Source organism: Trachurus japonicus, chromosome 3, assembly GCF_045865225.1.
Source record: "Trachurus japonicus isolate A0001 chromosome 3, Traja_1.0".
Lineage (NCBI taxonomy): Eukaryota > Metazoa > Chordata > Actinopteri > Carangiformes > Carangidae > Trachurus > Trachurus japonicus.
Window position 1 is genome coordinate 11,664,752 of NC_140909.1, and position 18,341 is coordinate 11,683,092.

General features: G+C 41.8%; 1 protein-coding gene across 8 annotated transcripts; it reads left to right on the top strand.

Annotated features, from left to right (window-relative positions):
- The first annotated feature begins 57 nt into the window (after positions 1-57).
- znf821 (zinc finger protein 821) lies at positions 58-18,254 on the top strand. 8 transcript variants are annotated; one of them, XM_085761513.1, is made up of 6 exons: positions 58-202; positions 9,282-9,413; positions 9,559-9,677; positions 11,416-11,511; positions 12,498-12,664; positions 14,410-18,254. In XM_085761513.1, the coding sequence occupies exons 1-6, from the start codon at positions 199-201 to the stop codon at positions 15,395-15,397; spliced, it is 1,506 nt and encodes a 501-aa protein (XP_085617639.1). In that variant the 5' UTR covers positions 58-198; the 3' UTR covers positions 15,398-18,254. The 8 variants fall into 8 exon arrangements, with proteins under 8 accessions (XP_085617639.1, XP_085617648.1, XP_085617606.1 ...); XM_085761522.1 differs by having other exon boundaries at positions 9,562-9,677; XM_085761480.1 differs by lacking the exon at positions 58-202 and adding an exon at positions 2,969-3,385.
- Positions 18,255-18,341: the final 87 nt, after the last annotated feature.

Consider the following 18,341-nt stretch of genomic DNA (forward strand, 5'->3'; position numbering starts at 1 on the left):
AGCACATCTACCGCAGGCGGAGGGTTACACACTGACATATCCCAGAGGTTTGTGAAAGAAAGAAGCGCGGACTGAGTGACTGTCGCACCGAGCTCAACCTCATCACCACCAACCAACGTACACTAACCTTAGCTCGTACCACAGACAGGACTTCTGCCCGGGACTCCTCATCTGATATGCCAGTGCACACTGGACACCATGGGTAATAGCTGAATTGTACCTTTTACCCCGCCTTTCATGTGATAGTTGCTGTCTAAGCGAGTGAAGCTTGTTCTCTTTCCATCGCTCTCGCATTGACAATAAAGGGCTAACGTTAGGGGCTTGTTAACGTTAGCCACCTTAGCTGCCGTTAACGTTTATCTCATTGATCTCTCCGGTTGTTTTGGATCTAAATAAATTAGCACAGCGTGGTTTTTTAGTTTTGATGCTGATGTATTTCATCTGTCGCTTGTCATGCAAAATATCGTTAATGTCATGACTCGATGAGGTTGTTTTGTTGAGATGGCATATTTTCTCATCCTTGCGGAGGAATACATTTCTTTACCCAGTCGATGTCGTGCTGCGGTCCGTTTACTCGTGGCAGTCAGTGATGACGACTACATGTAATGTTATGACATTAGCAGTCCAGTTGTTTTGAGCGCCATCTAGTGTTGATACTGTGCTTTCCAAGAAATGGAGCTTCGGGTTGGGCTTGGTTAATGCTCTATTAACTCTGTAGGCACTAGACTGCATCAGGTTTGGTCTCAAGTGTTAAATCAGTGACTTATTAAAGCTTTATTGGATACAAAATGACATAGATTTGAACAAAGCTAACCCTGTTGCAAATCATAATGATCAAAATGCAAATGGAAAAAAATATCCACTACTGTAAGGTGTAATGAATGATAAAGTTAAAACTAACAAAATGCTGTAACAAAAAGCAATGTTGGACATATATGAATTTAGATTACAATGTCCTCTGATTAGATGCAGTGATTGTTCTGTGGTGTGAAGAGGACTTGAACCTGTTGCTCATGTGCTTGGAGCATGACTGTGTCAAAATGATCATAAAACTGACTGAGCAAAACAGGAAATCTGCTGCATGGGGAGTCAGAGGTGGAAATTACTTTATTACATTCTTCTGGTTGTTTTCATTTCATGCGGGGAAACTGAAAATATCTAATATTGTTGGCTTACTTTTACAAATGCAATCACCAAGTGATGATAGTCTTCATTCTTTTTCAAGATACAGACTTCGTACCTTTAAAACTGCTAAAACAAATAGAGCTTTAATAGTGATATAGTCTGTTGACAGTGTTACAATGCGAAGTATTGCCATGTATATTAAGGAAAGATGGACATGCTAAGACACTTGGCTTGCAGTGAAAAATGTTACATATTATAAACACGAGCTATCAGGTCAATGTTCAGAAAAAATTTGGTCAGAGCTGATCAAAGGTTTTTATAAACTGACCCCCGGTCAGACTGTGGAGGGAAGGAACAAGTTAGTTTTTACACAATGGTGTATGTATGCAGTTATTGTGATGCTAGTTGCTGCTGGGTATGGTGCTATAAGTTGATATGGCTTTTTCTATTGTAAATGCTGTATTTTGTGTGACCCCAAGACTTTTTCTGAATTGTATGCAACGCTGTCCCATTTAAACTTTGGAGTATGAATCAACGCCTTGCTCCATTGTTTATACAAGCCCACACCCATTAAGTCTTTTCATGTATTTAAACTGGTTGCCCAGAGGCTTATCATCTGGGCGGATAAACAGCACTCCTATCAACCCTCACTCAAAAACGCACAACTCACAAAACTGGAATACAAAGTCATCTCTAAAATTCAAAACCTGTGAACAGCAGTTTGAAGTTTAATGGGCCTGTTTATCCAAACTACAAAATGCATTTAATCAAAAATGTAAAGATATAGCTGTGGTGATGGTTTTTGGAGATAGCTGCTTTTTAAATTTTTGCTGCTACAACAAAACAATATTTTAATAGAGATTTGTGACTCCTTTCTTTCTTTCTTTGCTTTCTGCATTAAAAAAAAGATCATTAAAGACCGAGGCCAATGTGATTTTCCATGAACACATTTCTGATTATATGCTATCAACAACTTTCAATGCATCTACAAACATAACCCTATTTAGTGAGACACACCCCAGTGAGAATCAGACTTATCTACTGCCATATTCCTATAAGCCGATTCGCTTATTAAAGATACATATCAATATACTATGTGCTTCATTTTGGAAACCAAGTGACAAAAATTACAGTTCAGAAATGCCAAAAATATAGTTTTTCATTCAGAAACTGTGTCACTATTGCATAGTTTGTCCATCAGAGAGCACTGACAATAAACTGATAGTGAAACTCCCTGCTCAGTCCCCAACCAAAAAGTGTGGAAGTGCATTAAATGGTGGGAACAAAACTAATTCTATATGCATATTTATAATTCAACATTCCCCTGAGAAATCATGAATTATGTTGTTTGAATGAATTAATGAAATTGATTGGTTACTTAGAGAGTATAAACTCTGGTCACAACCAAAGGATAGGGACGGAAGCTTCAGCTTATATAGCCCCCCCTTTTTCTTACATATCCATAAAAAAAGCATATATGTGTATGTTATAACGCAGCAGTAACTGCCTTTCATTGTAAAAACAAACAAAAAACAACTCAAAGCATTAATTCAGGTTATTTTAGGCATTAAGATATGGTATAGGATTCAGTCCTGGACATTATATGTTTTAAAAAAATATGTTTTTAGATGTATGTGTGTGATACAAACACACACACACTCTCTCTTCCTTCATAGTGACTTGTGTGAGGCTGTTGTACATCGTCGTCTTTTCTCCCACACGACTTGAACGCCGCAGCAGAGTATCTTAAAACGTGAACTCCCCATCTCCCCTGCGTATCCCACAATCCTTTTCGGTGTGGCTGGCTTCATCGCTTTTACGTTAGAGATCAGCTGAGCTCGTGCATCGCTGCAGTGAGTGCGCGGGTGCCAGCGGCTGGGGATCGGAGCGGCTCGGTGCTGCTCGGTCTGTGTCTCTGGACGTCATTTTAACCCCCCTGCTCGACTGGAGACGGGGCTTTCTCAGCGGCTGCAAGAATGTGACGCTTTTATGAATCCGCGAATTTTTTTTATTTTTTATTTTTGTTAAAAAAAAAACACACAGAATATGATCGAGTAAACGCTTAGATTTTTTATTATTATTATTATGATCATTATTTATTAGTATCTCCGTTCATCATCGGTCCTCTCAGAGCGGAATACACCTGGACTGGTCTCTGCGTTACTGTCCGGGTTGAGGAGGAGATTCCTGTTTTCCTTCTTAACGGGAGTGGGCAATAATATGTCCAGGCGAAAACAGACCAACCCCTTCAAAGTTGACTGTAGGTATTCCAGGTATCTATCCGTCTCATGTCATTTCACGACTTATTTATCCATGTCACGTCCATTATCCCTCCATTCTTTGGTTGTTGAACAGGATTATTTTTTCCCTCTGCTCTCAGTATTTCAATTACTATCAAGACAGTGCTTCTTCGTGACATGCCACCACATACTCGGATGTGTTATAGTATTATGTTAGCAGCAGCTGACATTTAAATATCAGGGCTGTTTTGTTAGGCTGAGGGTTTGCATGAAAACGTTTCCTTGTCAGAGTGGTGATGGATATCGCTCTCTTTCATTTTGTCTTGTAGTTTGTTGTGTGAAAATGCAGCACAGGTCCTTATTAGCTGATCTGTGATTTCTTTTTTTTCACAGCTTGTTCTGGGGTGGCATGGACAAAGTAGAAACAAATGAGGTGTCCAAGAAATTAAACATAAAAAAAATAAAAAATAAAAAGAATGGCTAAAAAGAAAATAATTAAATATGTAAATAAGTATTAGAAAAGATGCAATTCTTACTTTAAACTTGCTGTGACAAATTCAGCATTGTAGAATGATGCTCTTCTCAAACATAAGACACATGTTCTTGCAACCAAACCTAATCATGTCAACATCTTTCCTTTTCAAGTGTATCATTTGTGCAATCCTCGGAGATTCATAACTCATATCACTCATGTGTCTGTGTGTGTGTGTGTGTATTTGCCAAGTAGACTGACTCACAAAAAGCTCTCTGATAGCATCTTCCTCTAGTCTCTATGGCAGGCCTTGTGGCTAACCATGTTTTGTAATAAGGTGTCATTTCTGCAAATTAATACGGCAAGAACATGTCAGAGGCGTTAAAACAGAGCGGACTTAAAGTCGCACCATGACAAGCATGATATGATCAGAGGGGACAAGCGTTTCAACTTTTACACTCTTGAGGATCTGCTTGGTGTCAGTTTCAGTACAAGATTACAGGAAAGCAACAGAGAGCACATAGTCAGCATTTAAAAAAAAAGTGTTATTGCTGTTTGGTTTAAGATTTTTCAGCTTTTGCTGAAATTAGTATATCTCTTTCTCCCTTTCTTCCCTTTTAGAGTGACATAGCTACAGCATGTCTTGCAACACAAAAGTCTATTCATGCACATTTCTGAGGAAATACAGATTTATTGGCAGAAAACAGTGGCACCAATCTTGATAATCAAGCTTTTCAAACACCAAACATCAACCAGTGTCAGCTTCTCTGATGTGAGGCTTTACTGCTTGTCTCGTTCATCTGTCTCTGTCTGTAAACTGAATATCTTTTAGGCTTGGACTGTTGGTCAGATGAAATAGCCTATTTGAAGATGTCACTTTTTGCTGCAGGAAGTTGTTTTAAAAAAAAATTATTTTATCAATTGAGAAAAAAAATAGTAGATTTTCTTAGTTGTCAATAATAATCATTTATAAATAAGAATGAGCCATTGTTAAACTAGTTGTTCATTGGACTGCAGCCTGTAGTAGCATCAGTTCACTTAGATTTTTATGCAAAATTTGCTTTATTTAGATAGCAGATTTCCACCTGATGTAGCTGTGTGGTTGGTGCCCCCCCCCCTGTGGCTTTGTCTCTGGCTTTCTACCCCCTAGATCCCCTTGTTGGTAGACAGCATGCTGACCTCTTAAATACGCCTCAGCCCGCAGAAGGGGATTTCCCAGTGTAATCTACTGAAGTTATGTATGTTGCAGCCCGTCCTTTCTAAACATAGTTTATTTTAAACTGACGTTGAAATACATCTCGCACTTGCGCCTTCACTAATCCCTCTGAGCTAATTAGCTCATTGGCTGCTCTGTAACACCTCTACAAGAGTCCAGAGTGGGAGCTGAAACCTCTCAGGAGGGCCTGATGATACAGTGTGGTGTTAGCATATGTTAGTGCACTTCTTGCTGTGATAAATGCAACAGCAGTTTTGTTTTTTTTACACTGACAAGGCGTAGCTCTCTCCGTATCACTGGAGTGTGAGCTCAGGTTGTGCACACTGACTTTCCTCTACTTTGCCTTGATTGTTGTTACCTGTCTTTTCATGTGAGGTATGAATCACACACACACACACACACACACACACACACACACACACACAGAGCTGTCCCCCCAGAGAGAGTCAGACCAGACAGACAGACTGACAGACCAGACAGGCAGGGAGACAGTCTGACAGGCAGGCGGGCGGGGACACACACACACACACACACACACACACACACACACACACACATATACACACACACACACATATAGGGAATTCCAGACAATAATACAACAGTCGTGTCTGTCTTGCTATTTGTTTTCCTCCTTTAGTTTGATGTGCAACAACACCAGGAGAAGCAGTGTTATATAAGAGTTAATTAAGGCTGCTTTCTGCAGAAGATTGAGTCCTTGAGGTTGACAGTAAATAGAAATCTGCTTGTGTGAATGTATTGGCGGATGTGTTTTCAGTATACACCCTGAACAACTCTGTTTCTTGGAGTAAATCAGAAAAAAATTACATTTATTGTTTTTAAGTTCATGACATTTCATGTTTTTGAGGGAGCTGATTTTTTTATTTATCATATGCCACCTAATAAAACAAAGTACCACTTTGAAGTTCAGCTCCTGAGGCACCTGTTTCTCTCTAGTAACTGAACTTGGTTTTCAAAGAATCATAAATGAGATATGTGACGCAGCACATCATCAGCACACAATGTTTCCTGATTGAATGTGATTGCTGCTGTGTGCTTTGCTTTCATGGGGATACTAGTGCAGTCTTGTGTGGCCAAATCAAAGAATGTAAATATTACTTCTTTTTTTGTTGTTTTCACCAAGGAAGGAGGAGAGTTGAAGGAGAACTGTAGGCGGCAAACCAACGGGAGAAAGTCCTCCTCAAGAAAAATGGTTCAGCGCTTCATCCTCTCCTCTTGTTATAGTGGGTCACCAGTTAATCAGAGAGAGAATTGATCGAACGAACGTCTGGTCTGGCCCACCATCCTCGTTCTCCTCTGTGCGTGTGTGTGTGTGGGGATGGAAGACAGAGGCCCCAGCACTTCCTGCAGATTCAGACGGTGTTGTGTGTCTGTGTGTGTGTTTTTTGGAGGGGACGGCGGCTGAAAAGAAGAAGAGGAGGAGGGGACAGGGGGGTGGGTGGTGGAGTGGTTGAATTCAACAGGACCCCCATTGCTTGGTGTTTGAGTAGAGTTTTGGCATTCTATCTTTTGTCTGTTTTGTTTTGCGCGCTTACCCCCACCACCCTAACCCTCACCCCCCCCACCCCTCTGTCCTCCTCCTCCTCTTCTCTCCCTCTTCTGTGTGTCTGTTGGCTGATGAGTTTGTCTCTTTGTCTGGATTCAGTCAGACACTGCGTCACCTCCTGCCTACAGACACACAGACTCAGAGATAACATCACAGTGGCAGAGACTGAGGGAGAGAGAGAGGGGGGGGGTAGTGGTGGTGGTGGTGGAGGGGTCGAGGAGAGACAGATGTACAGACAGAGCCCTAGCAGTGGGGGGATGGGTATCTCTCTCACACATCAATCATTGGCTATGTGCCGTGAAGCCAGCTTGTTGTAGTAGTTCATAGTTCAATACTCCGACCCCACTCCACCAGTGCAGTGTGTGTGTGTGTGTGTGTGTGTGAATGTGTGTGCGTTTCTGTGGGAAAAGCGCCCAAACTGTCTTCACACGTCAACTTCCTGCCAAAAAGGAGCAAAACAGTGGATTGACAAACCTCCTCAAAATTATACTTCTCTTTTCCTCTCATATACAGAAACAGGGAGAGAAAGTGTGTGTTTGTGAGTGTGTGTGTGTGTGTGTGTGTGTGTGTGTGTGTGTGTGTGTGCGCGTGTGCGTGCAGTACCTCAGGATTGTGACAAGGGCTGTAATTACTTCTGTCAGACTCAGGTAACTGAAGTCGGGATCTCTCTCCCATCTCTGGGCTGTGTGGTAATGGGCAGAGAGCACACAAGGGAAGAAAATTGGATTTTAACTTATCATTAATTTTCAGCAACCTCAAGTGCAAGAGATTAGAACGTACTCGTGTTTGTGCGAACGCCAGAGGAGCTTTCAACCAAAAAAATGTCTCCAATAATGCAGCGACAGTTAAATATAGGCCTGCAGGGGGGTCAAGTGCAATAATAAGAAAAGTGAAGGTATTTTATCAAATCCTGCAATCAGCAGCCAGGGCCGACTGTAAAACAAAGAGCAGCATCACAAAGAGTTAAATGAGGCACATATGGGCTGTCATGGTATGAAGCTCCATCCTCCCCCTCAGAGCCGATGGTATAGATATGGAGGTAGCTCGAGCTACATGCAAGCAGGGAGGACAGAGGGCGAGCCAGGCTGTTCAGTGTGTGGGTGGTACTGAGAGAGAGAGAGAGAGAGAGAGAGAAACACACTGAGTTGCAAAGCAGTTAGCTAGAGGAAAATAGTGCAGGCTGCTTCCCCCGTGGGACTGCAGCATAGCTGTGGAACAGAGCAAGCATGTATCTGTGAGGGTATATGTGTGTGAAAAAATGGGGGTTGGGATGCAAATGAAGTTAATTTGTGTGTGCACGTATGTCAGTGAGCTTGCTTTGCTGGCTTAGCGTTCATTAGGCTCCAGCGTTGGATATATTTCATAAGAAAAGCAGCCATATGGATGAAGAACATCTCGTGGTCCACGTCGTCTTCACTGCACTGAATCCCCAAAAGTCTTGAGAGAAACGTGGGATTGTATAAATCATTTTTTCTTCTTGGTGGACTGTGCTGTTCTGATGATAGGTTTCACTTTAGTTGCCATGATTCAGTCATTTCATTATAATCACAGAGCATTAACCAAATGGCAAAATGTCCCGGATACACGTTGTGTCCTCTAAAAAGAGAGAGTTTTAACATCATGGACAAGGCAAGAGCCCTCAGCTATAGGTGAATGCAACTTGTGTTGAAAAATTCATACCTCCGTGTGGTGTGCTTTGACAGAAGATGCTGTTTCCATGTGGCAACAGAGATTAAGCACTCATGCAGGGTGCAATGTAAAACGATTTCTCACCTAACTCATTTGATTTATTGACATTAGCTTTATTAGATTCAACTTCAGATTTATTTTTAAAAATCAGGTTATTTGTGAAATTATCTCCTCAGAGGGAGGAGCCGCCTCGGTGGTGCACAGTCATATCTGTATCTGTCTGTATGCATCATACAGGGAGTGCGTTTCCATCTTACAAAACCAGTCTTCTAAACTGTGAAACTGGATCAGCTTGTTCTGCCATTCATATCATCATTCATTTAGATCAGTGGTTTCCAACCTTTTCTGGCTCGTGACCCCATTTTGACATCACAAATTTCTGGCGACCCCGTCAATCAAGATGCACCAGCTCAGATATTTTTAAATGTTGCATTTTATTTGAACTTGATTTATATTTGAGAAAGTATAGAATACAGTTGTTTAAGATTGAGTGTTGTGTTTTTAATCATAATTTAAAAAGAATAATAATTAGTTAAAAAAATATTTTTTTTTTAATCAATTACTAGACATTTCAGGTGACCCCATTTGAATTCCAGGCGACCCCACGTGGGGTCCCGACCCCAAGGTTGAGAAACACTGATTTAGACTCCATCAAACTAAACATGAAAAACATCAGTAAGAAGATTAAAAACACCCAAAATATTCAACAGGCAGATACACAATATAAATGGTATTACTAAATCTCTGATAAAAGACAATATATTGTCATATATATCTTATATATGTTGTTCTATATTGCTATCTTGTGTTATAACCATGTGCTTTCATGCAGGTTTACCTTATAAGGTCCCCTGACCTTACATCAATAAATATAATAAAGGGGTCACCTTAACCGCACTCCTCTCTTTTTCCTCTCCCGTCTACTGTACAGAAACACTTATCATTCGTTTGCTACTGTCTCTTTATCTCCAGGGCCATTCCACACTTCAGGCATCACAGGACTTCAGCACACTATTAACATGGATGGCAGGGATGAATTCACCGAAGACAGTGAATGCTGCAGCAACAACTCCCAGGAAGTCCACGGGCAGGATAGCATCTCAGGTACAGGATAGAGGGACGGGACAGAGGAGGAGGACCGGACAGACTCTGTAGGAGCATCCTCGGATTGAGGGGTGTTAGTGAGAGTAAGCCCTGCTCTGTGTTTTGTTGTCTGTCTGTATTGATAGGGCTGTGTTTGCCTCCATAGAAGACAGCGATAGTGATCTTGACAACCACGGTGAAGACTCGTCCTCCAACACCTCAGCTGACGACCACATGACCACCAAGAGAACACAGTGCCGCCTACAAGGAGCGGGGGTCAAAGAGGTGAGTGGGCTGGTATGACAAAATACAGGCTGGCCGCTGGAGTAACAGGCGTGTCGATCTCGATTGTGCCACATTGTCTGGTTTATTCATTGTGGTTTGAACAGGAACATACAAACAAAACTCTGCAGAGATAAATTATTGACTAGGATCTGCCCTGTATCTCTGTGCAAGCCCAGTTTCATCTGGATTTATGTGGTGCATAGCATGTTTCAATTTCAACTTAAATGTATTTATTTTTCAGGAGGACAGTGTACAATGTTCAGCATTCCTTTCTAACAAGGAGGAAGGGATGTGGTTGTACCCAATTGCAGCCAGGGCTGGTTTACATTGGTAGTCCCCTTGCCAGATGTTATTAGGCAGAATACCTTAAAAGAAAAAAAAAAGTTATAATAATACAGTCACAGTACAATGTAATGCAAGGCACATAGGCAGTAGACCATTAATATATAAAACTATACAATACAATACAATAAAATTATAATAAGTCACAGTACAATATAACGCAAACCACATAGGCAATATACAATTATTAAAAAGAGAAGAGAAAAAAAAACTGTACATTAGAGCTTGACTATTAATGTTATACATTGTGATAACATAATAATAGAGATTGCATATACCATGTTTCTACCATGTTTCGAAATGTGGTGGTGACAAGTCTTGTGTTGCCTGTAGAAATTATGAACATAAACGGCCAGATGTTTCTTTAAATTGTGATCCACCACCAGTGTGTGAAGCAGCAGTTGATATAAATGTTCATTTGTGGATAGATATTTCCTGTGTATAATATTAGTCATCATTGTGTAGCGTGGTAGTATTTGCTGCAGTTTTAATGGGTGTTACCGTAAAGACCTGCACTGGCCCATTTAACTGTGGTTTCCATAGCTTAATGTGTTGCACACGTTATAGCGGCGAAACTTCTCATAAGATTGTCTTTTAAAAGTGTAAAATGCAAAGTGCTCATGTCTCAAACCACATCCATCGTCATGCTTGGTTATCTCACGTACATTTACTGTAGTTCATGATCCTGACAGATTTTAACACTGTGATGCAACCACGTTGTAAAAATCTCTTCAGACAGTCAGAATATATATCAACACTCAAAAGTCTCAAAAGTAGGTGTCTCCAGTTCCACATTTTGCCATGATGACACACACACACACAGACTCACAGGGTTAAAATACAAAAGTAGCGCTGCTGTCCTAGCTGGTAAATATACTGCCATGCGATTCAGAAAGTCAGAAAATAAAAGTGACAATCGCTTGAATGGACTTGCAGCATATAACCTGCAGAGAACACCCCTGGTAGCAACCAATATGTTTTGTGCTCAGACCTTCTGTTTTAAAAATGCTCAGTATTTCAGTTTGTGTGTGAGTCACATCTGTGGCAGCACACAGCATCATGTCACCGTTAGTGAGTCACCGGGGCCTGTGAGAATTTTGCTCATTCATACACTCACATCTACACATCATCATACAAGACTTGCAGAAATGATTCAGGTAGAAGAAACCTGAAGTAAGTTGTGACTCTACATCACTCTACACAGATTTGTTATTTGTATCACACAGTAAAAACAATCCTTCACACATGGTTTAATCTACCTTTACAAATGAATACAGAAGTGGATATGATATAAGGCCACACTGCTTTGAAGTTGCAGAGATGTTGTGATGTGTTTAGTTTATTGCATACAGTTAAGTTTCTGAATTGTGCTTTAATGGTGCTTGGTTTCTGTCAGGAGAGCGAGGAAGGGGCAGACCACGGCAACTTTGTTTGTCCTCTCTGCACGCTGGACTTCAGCAGCCCGGAGAAACTCATCTCTCATGTCTACCAGGTGAGAACAAATATCTATGTGTCTCATCTAGAACAGAATCACAACATCAAAGCACCTTTCTGTCCTTTACTGCTGTTTGTTTCGACTAAGATGCCTAACACAATAAGTCATCACCTTTAAAGCATCAGTACTTAAGTGAGATGCAGGTGCAGGTTGAGGGTCTGGACTGGGATGATCTTATCTAGTGCTTTTATGATCAAATATTTTGATAATATTTATTTAATTCTTATACAATACAAAATATTTATAATACAAATATTTTAATGATTATTATTATATATTATTTCCAGTTATAAATAATGATGATGGAAATGAAGAAGTCTCTCTTTCAAATGTTACAGTTGCAGCATTTCAGGCTCTCAGTCGTCATTTCCCAGTAATTTACAACCCCCCCATCCCACACACACACACACACACACACACACACACTCTCTCACTATGTCTTGATCTAAATGTCTCACTTAACATTCAGTAGATGATTTATACCATACTTCAGCATTTGCAGAGCTCACAGCATCAACAGTGTACTTTTTCTTTTTCCCCTTTCACAAATGCCATGCAGCTTGAAGGATGACTGTGCATTCTGTCACCGTAATGTTGAGCAATTACTACAGCATCTGCCTTGTTAGCCCCTGTGAACCATAGAGACAATGCTACAAGACACAATAATCAGTCTCCACCGTTACAGTGGTAATTAATTGTTGATGAAGTAATTAAATGCAAGACCAGTTCTGGTACTGAGTAGTCCACATAGCACCAGATTTGAATGTTAATCATTTGTAATATTTCAAAAGTCCTGTCACTCACATTTTATTACATTGCATTAGCAGCAGGCATTAGGATATTTCTCTATTTAATTAGAATTAATTATGCAATAATGATAATCTACAATTTAGAATATGTTGTATTTTTAGATGCTTGTCATCTCTTAACGTCTTTTTTTCCCCCTAGTTTCATGTTCTTATCTCTCCTCTTGTCTTGAACAGCACACGACTATGATGAGCAACAGCAAGAGCTATGTGTGCCCAGTGTGTGGGCGAGCCCTGAGTTCGCCTGGCTCACTTGGACGGCATCTTCTCATCCACTCTGAGGACCGCCTCTCCAACTGCGCTGTCTGTGGCGCACGCTTCACAGACACCAACAACTTTAACAGGTTTGGCTCATTTCTACTGTGGCTCTCATCTCAGGTCATTAATGCATTACAGGAAGATTTACTGCATTAATGATTTTAATTTTAAAGTAAGAAGTATAAGGATATGATACAGATAGATAGATAGATGTTGTCACTTATTATATTTTTGTTATTCATCAAAATGATTTTGGCAGGGGTGAAGTAAATTAATTATTCATTATGAGTCAGAAGTTTCAGGTCACAATGTTTGATCAGGAAAATATCTAGATTGACCAGTTTTTTGTGTGTCTCTAACACATGTGACATGGTGTATTAGATAATAAAGGTGAAAATGTGTGTGTAATGCAGCACAGTGGGGCAGTGGTTCACATGATAATGCCAGATCCAGAACAGGAGGGATGAATAACATTAATCCTGGAATCACAAATTAAATGGAAATAAACTTGCATGTTGCTTAGCAACTAGCATTACATCTCTAATTTAAACAGCACTGACAAGGTCAGAACAAACAGTAGAATGACAAACAGCATGGGAAGCAGTAGTGTTGTTTTCACTGCAGTGAAAGGAAACGCAAAGAAAATACGACGCTGTAGTTGCGTATAAACTAAAATAGAGCAGCCATGTGATGTTGTTATAGCCAGCTATAGTTATGTGTGAACAAAATAACTCGCTGTCATTCCCATCCTGTTCCCATAGTGTTATCAGCTCCCGTACAGCTGTTTAATAGTGTGCAAAACCTCTCTCTCAGTCAACCACAGGTCTCGTGACACAGTATTGCTCATCTCAGAAACAAATACTTGGGGAACTGAGTAAGATGAAATGAGTCATCTTTTCCTTTTTAGACAGAAAGGCTGAAAGTCATGTCAGTCATCCAAAATGATGTGACGGCACAGACGAGCTTGTGGTTACACGCTTTTGGCCAGCGGCTAACAAGAAGACAAGGCTGTAATTGTTTTAAGTATCTTAAACAAGCGTCGTCATGTAACAAACTGATGTATTGAGCCTTGTTACAGTCCAGCAGCAGTAGCTAGGACACCACTGTAGGTGTGGGCAGTATGATCTGATCATTAGTGGTGGAGATGAAAAAAAAAAACATTGTTACATATTGTAAAATAAAGAACGTAGGAGGTGACTGTTGAGGAAACTTTGTCTTGAGAGTTTATAACAAAGAGAAGTGAAATAAAGAGAAAGTGTAGTCAGTAACATTCATGTTCAGGCAGTTCAAATTTAAAATGTTGTCTCACTCAGCTACAGGAGTAAACATTGTTTTTTGCCTTAAAGGGATAGTTCAACATTTTGGCAAATTGGCCCATTGCCATAATCCCTATAGTCATAGCAGTAGGTTCGTTACCTTTAATTGTTGGTGCAAGCTATTTTTAGAACGGCGGAGACAAGCCGCGAGCTGCTCAGAGCTACACTACGGAGGCTAATGGGATTTCTTTACCTCGAAAACAACTCTGTCTCGTAAGGTAACGTTATTATCTCATAGCGTGTGCAGGTCACAACTTGTCCACCAGAGTGTTTTGGAGTTGTTGGATTGTGTATTTGATGAGTTTGATGAGGGAAACCAAGAAATCCCATTAGCCTCCGTAGTGTAGCTCTGAGCAGCTCGCGGCTCTGCTCCTCCGTTCTAAAACTAGCTTACACCGACAATTAAAGGTAACAAACCTACTGCTATGACTATAGGGATTATGGCAATGGGCCAATTTGCCAAAACGTTGAACTATCCCTTTAACAAATCTGATAAATTCTGTATCCTATCACAGGGAGAAGCTTAAAGATGTCCTCGACACAACCAGGATGGATGTTGGCAGTGACAGGGACTGCTCCATGTCCCACTCCCTCTCCAGCAGCCCCATGGACAGCCCCGGGCCCGGCCCCCGCTCCTGCCACGGCCCCGGCCCCAGCCCCAGCTCCTGTCAGGGTCCGCGCCCGTGCCACGCGCCTGACCCCAGCCCCAGCTTATGTCAGGGCCATCGCACCTGCCAGGGCCCCGGTCACATCCCGAGCCAGTGTCACGGCCCCAGACCGTGTCACGGCGCGGGCCCAGGATCTGGACCGTGCTCCGGCCCGGGGTCGTGCGCGGGCTCTGACCAAGGACCCTCGTTCCCTTCACTGCCTGACAGTCTCCTCTCTGAGGGGCCATCGCTCGCGTCCATCCCCGATTCTCTCAACTCCTCTTCCTCAAGCCTCCCTCCCATCCCCGACATCCTAAGCCCCATGCCCGTGTATCCTGCCGGGGTGCTGCTGGTGTGCAACAGCTGCGTGGCCTATCAGCAGCTGGTGGAGGCCCAGTCGCCGATGAGAAAGTGGGCTCTGCGCAGGAAGAACGAACCCTTGGAGGCTCGCATGCATCGGCTGGAGCGCGAGCGCACGGCGAAGAAGAACAAGCGGGCGTGCGAGACGGACGAGGAGAGGGAAATGAGGCGGCTGCGGGACCGCGAGGCCAAACGCATGCAGAGGATGCAGGAGTCGGACGAGCAGCGGGCGCGCAGGCTGCAGAGAGACAGGGAAGCCATGCGAATGAAGAGGGCCAACGAGACGCCCGAGAAGAGGCAGGCCAGGCTGATCCGCGAGAGGGAGGCGAAGAGGATCAAGCGACGGCTGGAGAAGATCGACCCCGCTCTGAGGACACAGATAGAGCACGATCCCGCCGCCATGGCCGCCCTCACAGCAGACATGAGTCTCTTTCAGTTCCCCTGTCCTATGCCTGTCCCCTCCATCGATAACGGCCTGTTCATGAAGCTGCCCTAACTGAACCGGAGGGGGCGGCGGCTGCGGCGACAAACTGGAAACTGGCTCCTGAGCAGCATCGTTAACCTCACAGCGAACCATTCCGAGCTGGTTTCACTCCCAGCATCTTCTGTGTCGGACAGCTTCACACAAACTTTGCTTTGTTAGATACAGCAAAAAAAAAAAAAAAACTACATCGGTTTCTAATTTATTACAGTTTAGAAAAACCTTGGAAACAGGGTTGAGAATGTTTGTTATTGTACGGATGACGATGACATAAAAGCATGTTGTAAAGAGATTTAACACAGTTCATTCTAGTAGGAGCAGTTTTACTTCCTTTGAGGAAAAAAAAAAAGATCTTTTGCACATGGACCTTCAGTGACAGGAGCGGGGACTCTGTAGCCACAGCCCCCCTCCTCTCTGGTCCACTCCGCCAGCCCAGTGACTCGGGTTTACCGGTAGCTACACCTCTCTCTTCAAGCTGCCACCATGGGTCCCTGGGAAGTTCATATTCAGTCAAACTACTACCTCAGCTGGCGCCGTGATGGCGGCCCCTCTGTCCTGTGGCTTACTGCGTTTCCAACTCCAAGCTTCCAAAGCTCTCTATGTACTGTACACTACTGCAGAGGATGCGGGTTGTTCTCCACATGTTGTGTTTGGGTTTATCACTCAGGCTTTTCAATAGGACACAAACACTCACAGGAGGAGCAGGTGAATTACACACACACTGGTACCACGTGTGTTTCTGGCACTTGAAACGGTTGCTTGCAGGTGATCTTTGAGTGTTTTGTCCTATTGAACGCGCCCGGTGTCGAGCAACATTCCCCCTCATCTCCTGAGTTGTGCATCTTAACGCATTCATCTTTGCATTCTTTTCGCCAATATTTAAATCTGTTTTCTTTTCTTTATGCTGTTACACTCCGAATACTTTGCCAATGCCTTTTTTTTTTTTTTTTTTTAACTTTCTGTTACAGAGCGTTTCTTTTTGCTCATGGTAACTCAGTCTGTGCTGCTGTTGTTGTACTGTACAATACATTAGTTACCTCTTATATATTTTGGACTCATCATCACATTATAGAATATTGTGCTAAAAATGTTCAATTAAGTGGTCACAATGAAACAAGTCACATGTCACATTACTTGAATTTTTCCTGCAAAGACTTATTTGTTTCCTGATAATGGGTAAATTGCAACATGAAAGTGGGTTATTATTATTATTATTACTGTTATAATATAGGGCATCCTACACAGATAATGCAACCTCCTCATGCAATTTCTGTAGCATTCACATGCTTTGTAAGGCTGCAGTTCCTCCAAAATGGGTAAAGAGTACCACTTAAATTATTACTATAATTATTGCTTTTGTTATTGTTGTTTTTTTGTTTTCAGAAACAAATGTACTGACTCATACGACAGGTGGAGATAATTTCAAACTCTTTTTGTTTCCCTCATCCGTTACTGAGCACTGGGGCTAACTGCATGACACATACAGCCCACACCGGGAGAGATTCTATTAATCTATATTCATTAACCTCATTCCAGCACATATTTATGCAATATGATGTGAATATATTTTTCTTGTGAAAATGTTTTCTTTGTTTCCATCAGCAGTATAAAAGATAGTTTTAATGTTTAAATTAGAGGCCATGTTTGGATATCCCTTGTTTTAATTTCCTGCCTGTAAGGTTACCTCCAGTTTTTTTCTTGACTTCACTTCTCCAGATGCAACATTTACAGTGTCAAATGAGAAGTTTCTGAAATTTTCTTCAGAGAATATCAGAGACAGGGGCGAGTACTGGTTCTGTTTGAGTCACTCCTAGATGAGAGTCAATCTACCTGGCTGTTTAACACAGCAAATGTAACAAAGAAAAAAAAAAAAAACGTTTTTTTTTTTTTCCTTTTAGTTTCATCCTCAGAGGCTTTTCTAGGAGTGCATCAAACCTCTATGCAACAGATGTGTTATTTATTCCAAGGGAAATCAATTCACTTTTCACTGAAACTATGCAGAATGCAACTTTGATTTAAAAACGGACTTCAATGTAAAGAGTTTAGCTTCTCAGGCAATTTAACTCAGTGAGAGGGCTCAGAGCCAAGATACTACACCCTGGTCCATAAGAATCATTACAGAGCTATCATATGACGTGATAGGGACGGTTTAAGGCAGTTGTGTGACTTTTCCAGGGACAATTTGTCTTCTGAAATGTGTTTTCTCTTCCTAGTTCAGCACATGAAAACAACAGGGTCTCACTGCCATCCTTCTGCTGACACGCTGTACCGAGGGCACATCAGTGCTCTCCACTAAAGGCTTCAGGTGTCATTTCTCTCTTCTCTCAGACTATGAATACTGGGTATTCTCAGAGGTTGCTCTTTGAAATTGCTGTGATCCCCTTTGTCCTACAGTGGAATCACGGGACAGAAAACTTCAGCGTCTGACATAATATTTGCAAAGGAAGTACCATGAACTCTGAGGTGATATTGGTCTTTACGAGCAGTACTTTTCAGTATGGATTAGGTAAGCACTGCATGTCGTGAAACTGCACTTGTCCTAGAATGGTTCAATATGAGCTTGTGTTCTACTGTTAGTTTATGCCTGCCTGTTTTATACAGTTTAATCAAAAGAAAGATGTTAATAACGTTGGCCTTTCTATATTAATTCTATCAGGATTTCCTCTCAATGTCCATGTTTACAAAATACATCTCTCTGAACAAGGCCAAATGAATGAGCTAAACTGCTAATGAGAACATTCATGCTAGCTGTGATATCAATGCATTCTGACTGGATGGCCCTTTGGGGGACACCATCCTCTGTTACTGGATTAACAGATGTACAGACCCGGTGAAGAATGTGGAAATAAACATTGACTTTACTATAACACCAGTGCCCCAGTGTTATTTTCTCATAAAATATTTAAGAATGACAGCATTTGTGTGTGTATTATTATGTCCATAGGCTCATAGCACTCAA

Bases quoted from the DNA above. Each gene is read 5' to 3' on its own strand.
- znf821 (XM_085761480.1), top strand. From the start codon at position 3,346: ATGTCCAGGCGAAAACAGACCAACCCCTTCAAAGTTGACT. The intron at 9,678-11,415 runs GTGAGTGGGCTG...GGTTTCTGTCAG, and splicing joins AAGGAGCGGGGGTCAAAGAG to GAGAGCGAGGAAGGGGCAGA. The intron at 12,665-14,409 runs GTTTGGCTCATT...ATCCTATCACAG, and splicing joins GACACCAACAACTTTAACAG to GGAGAAGCTTAAAGATGTCC.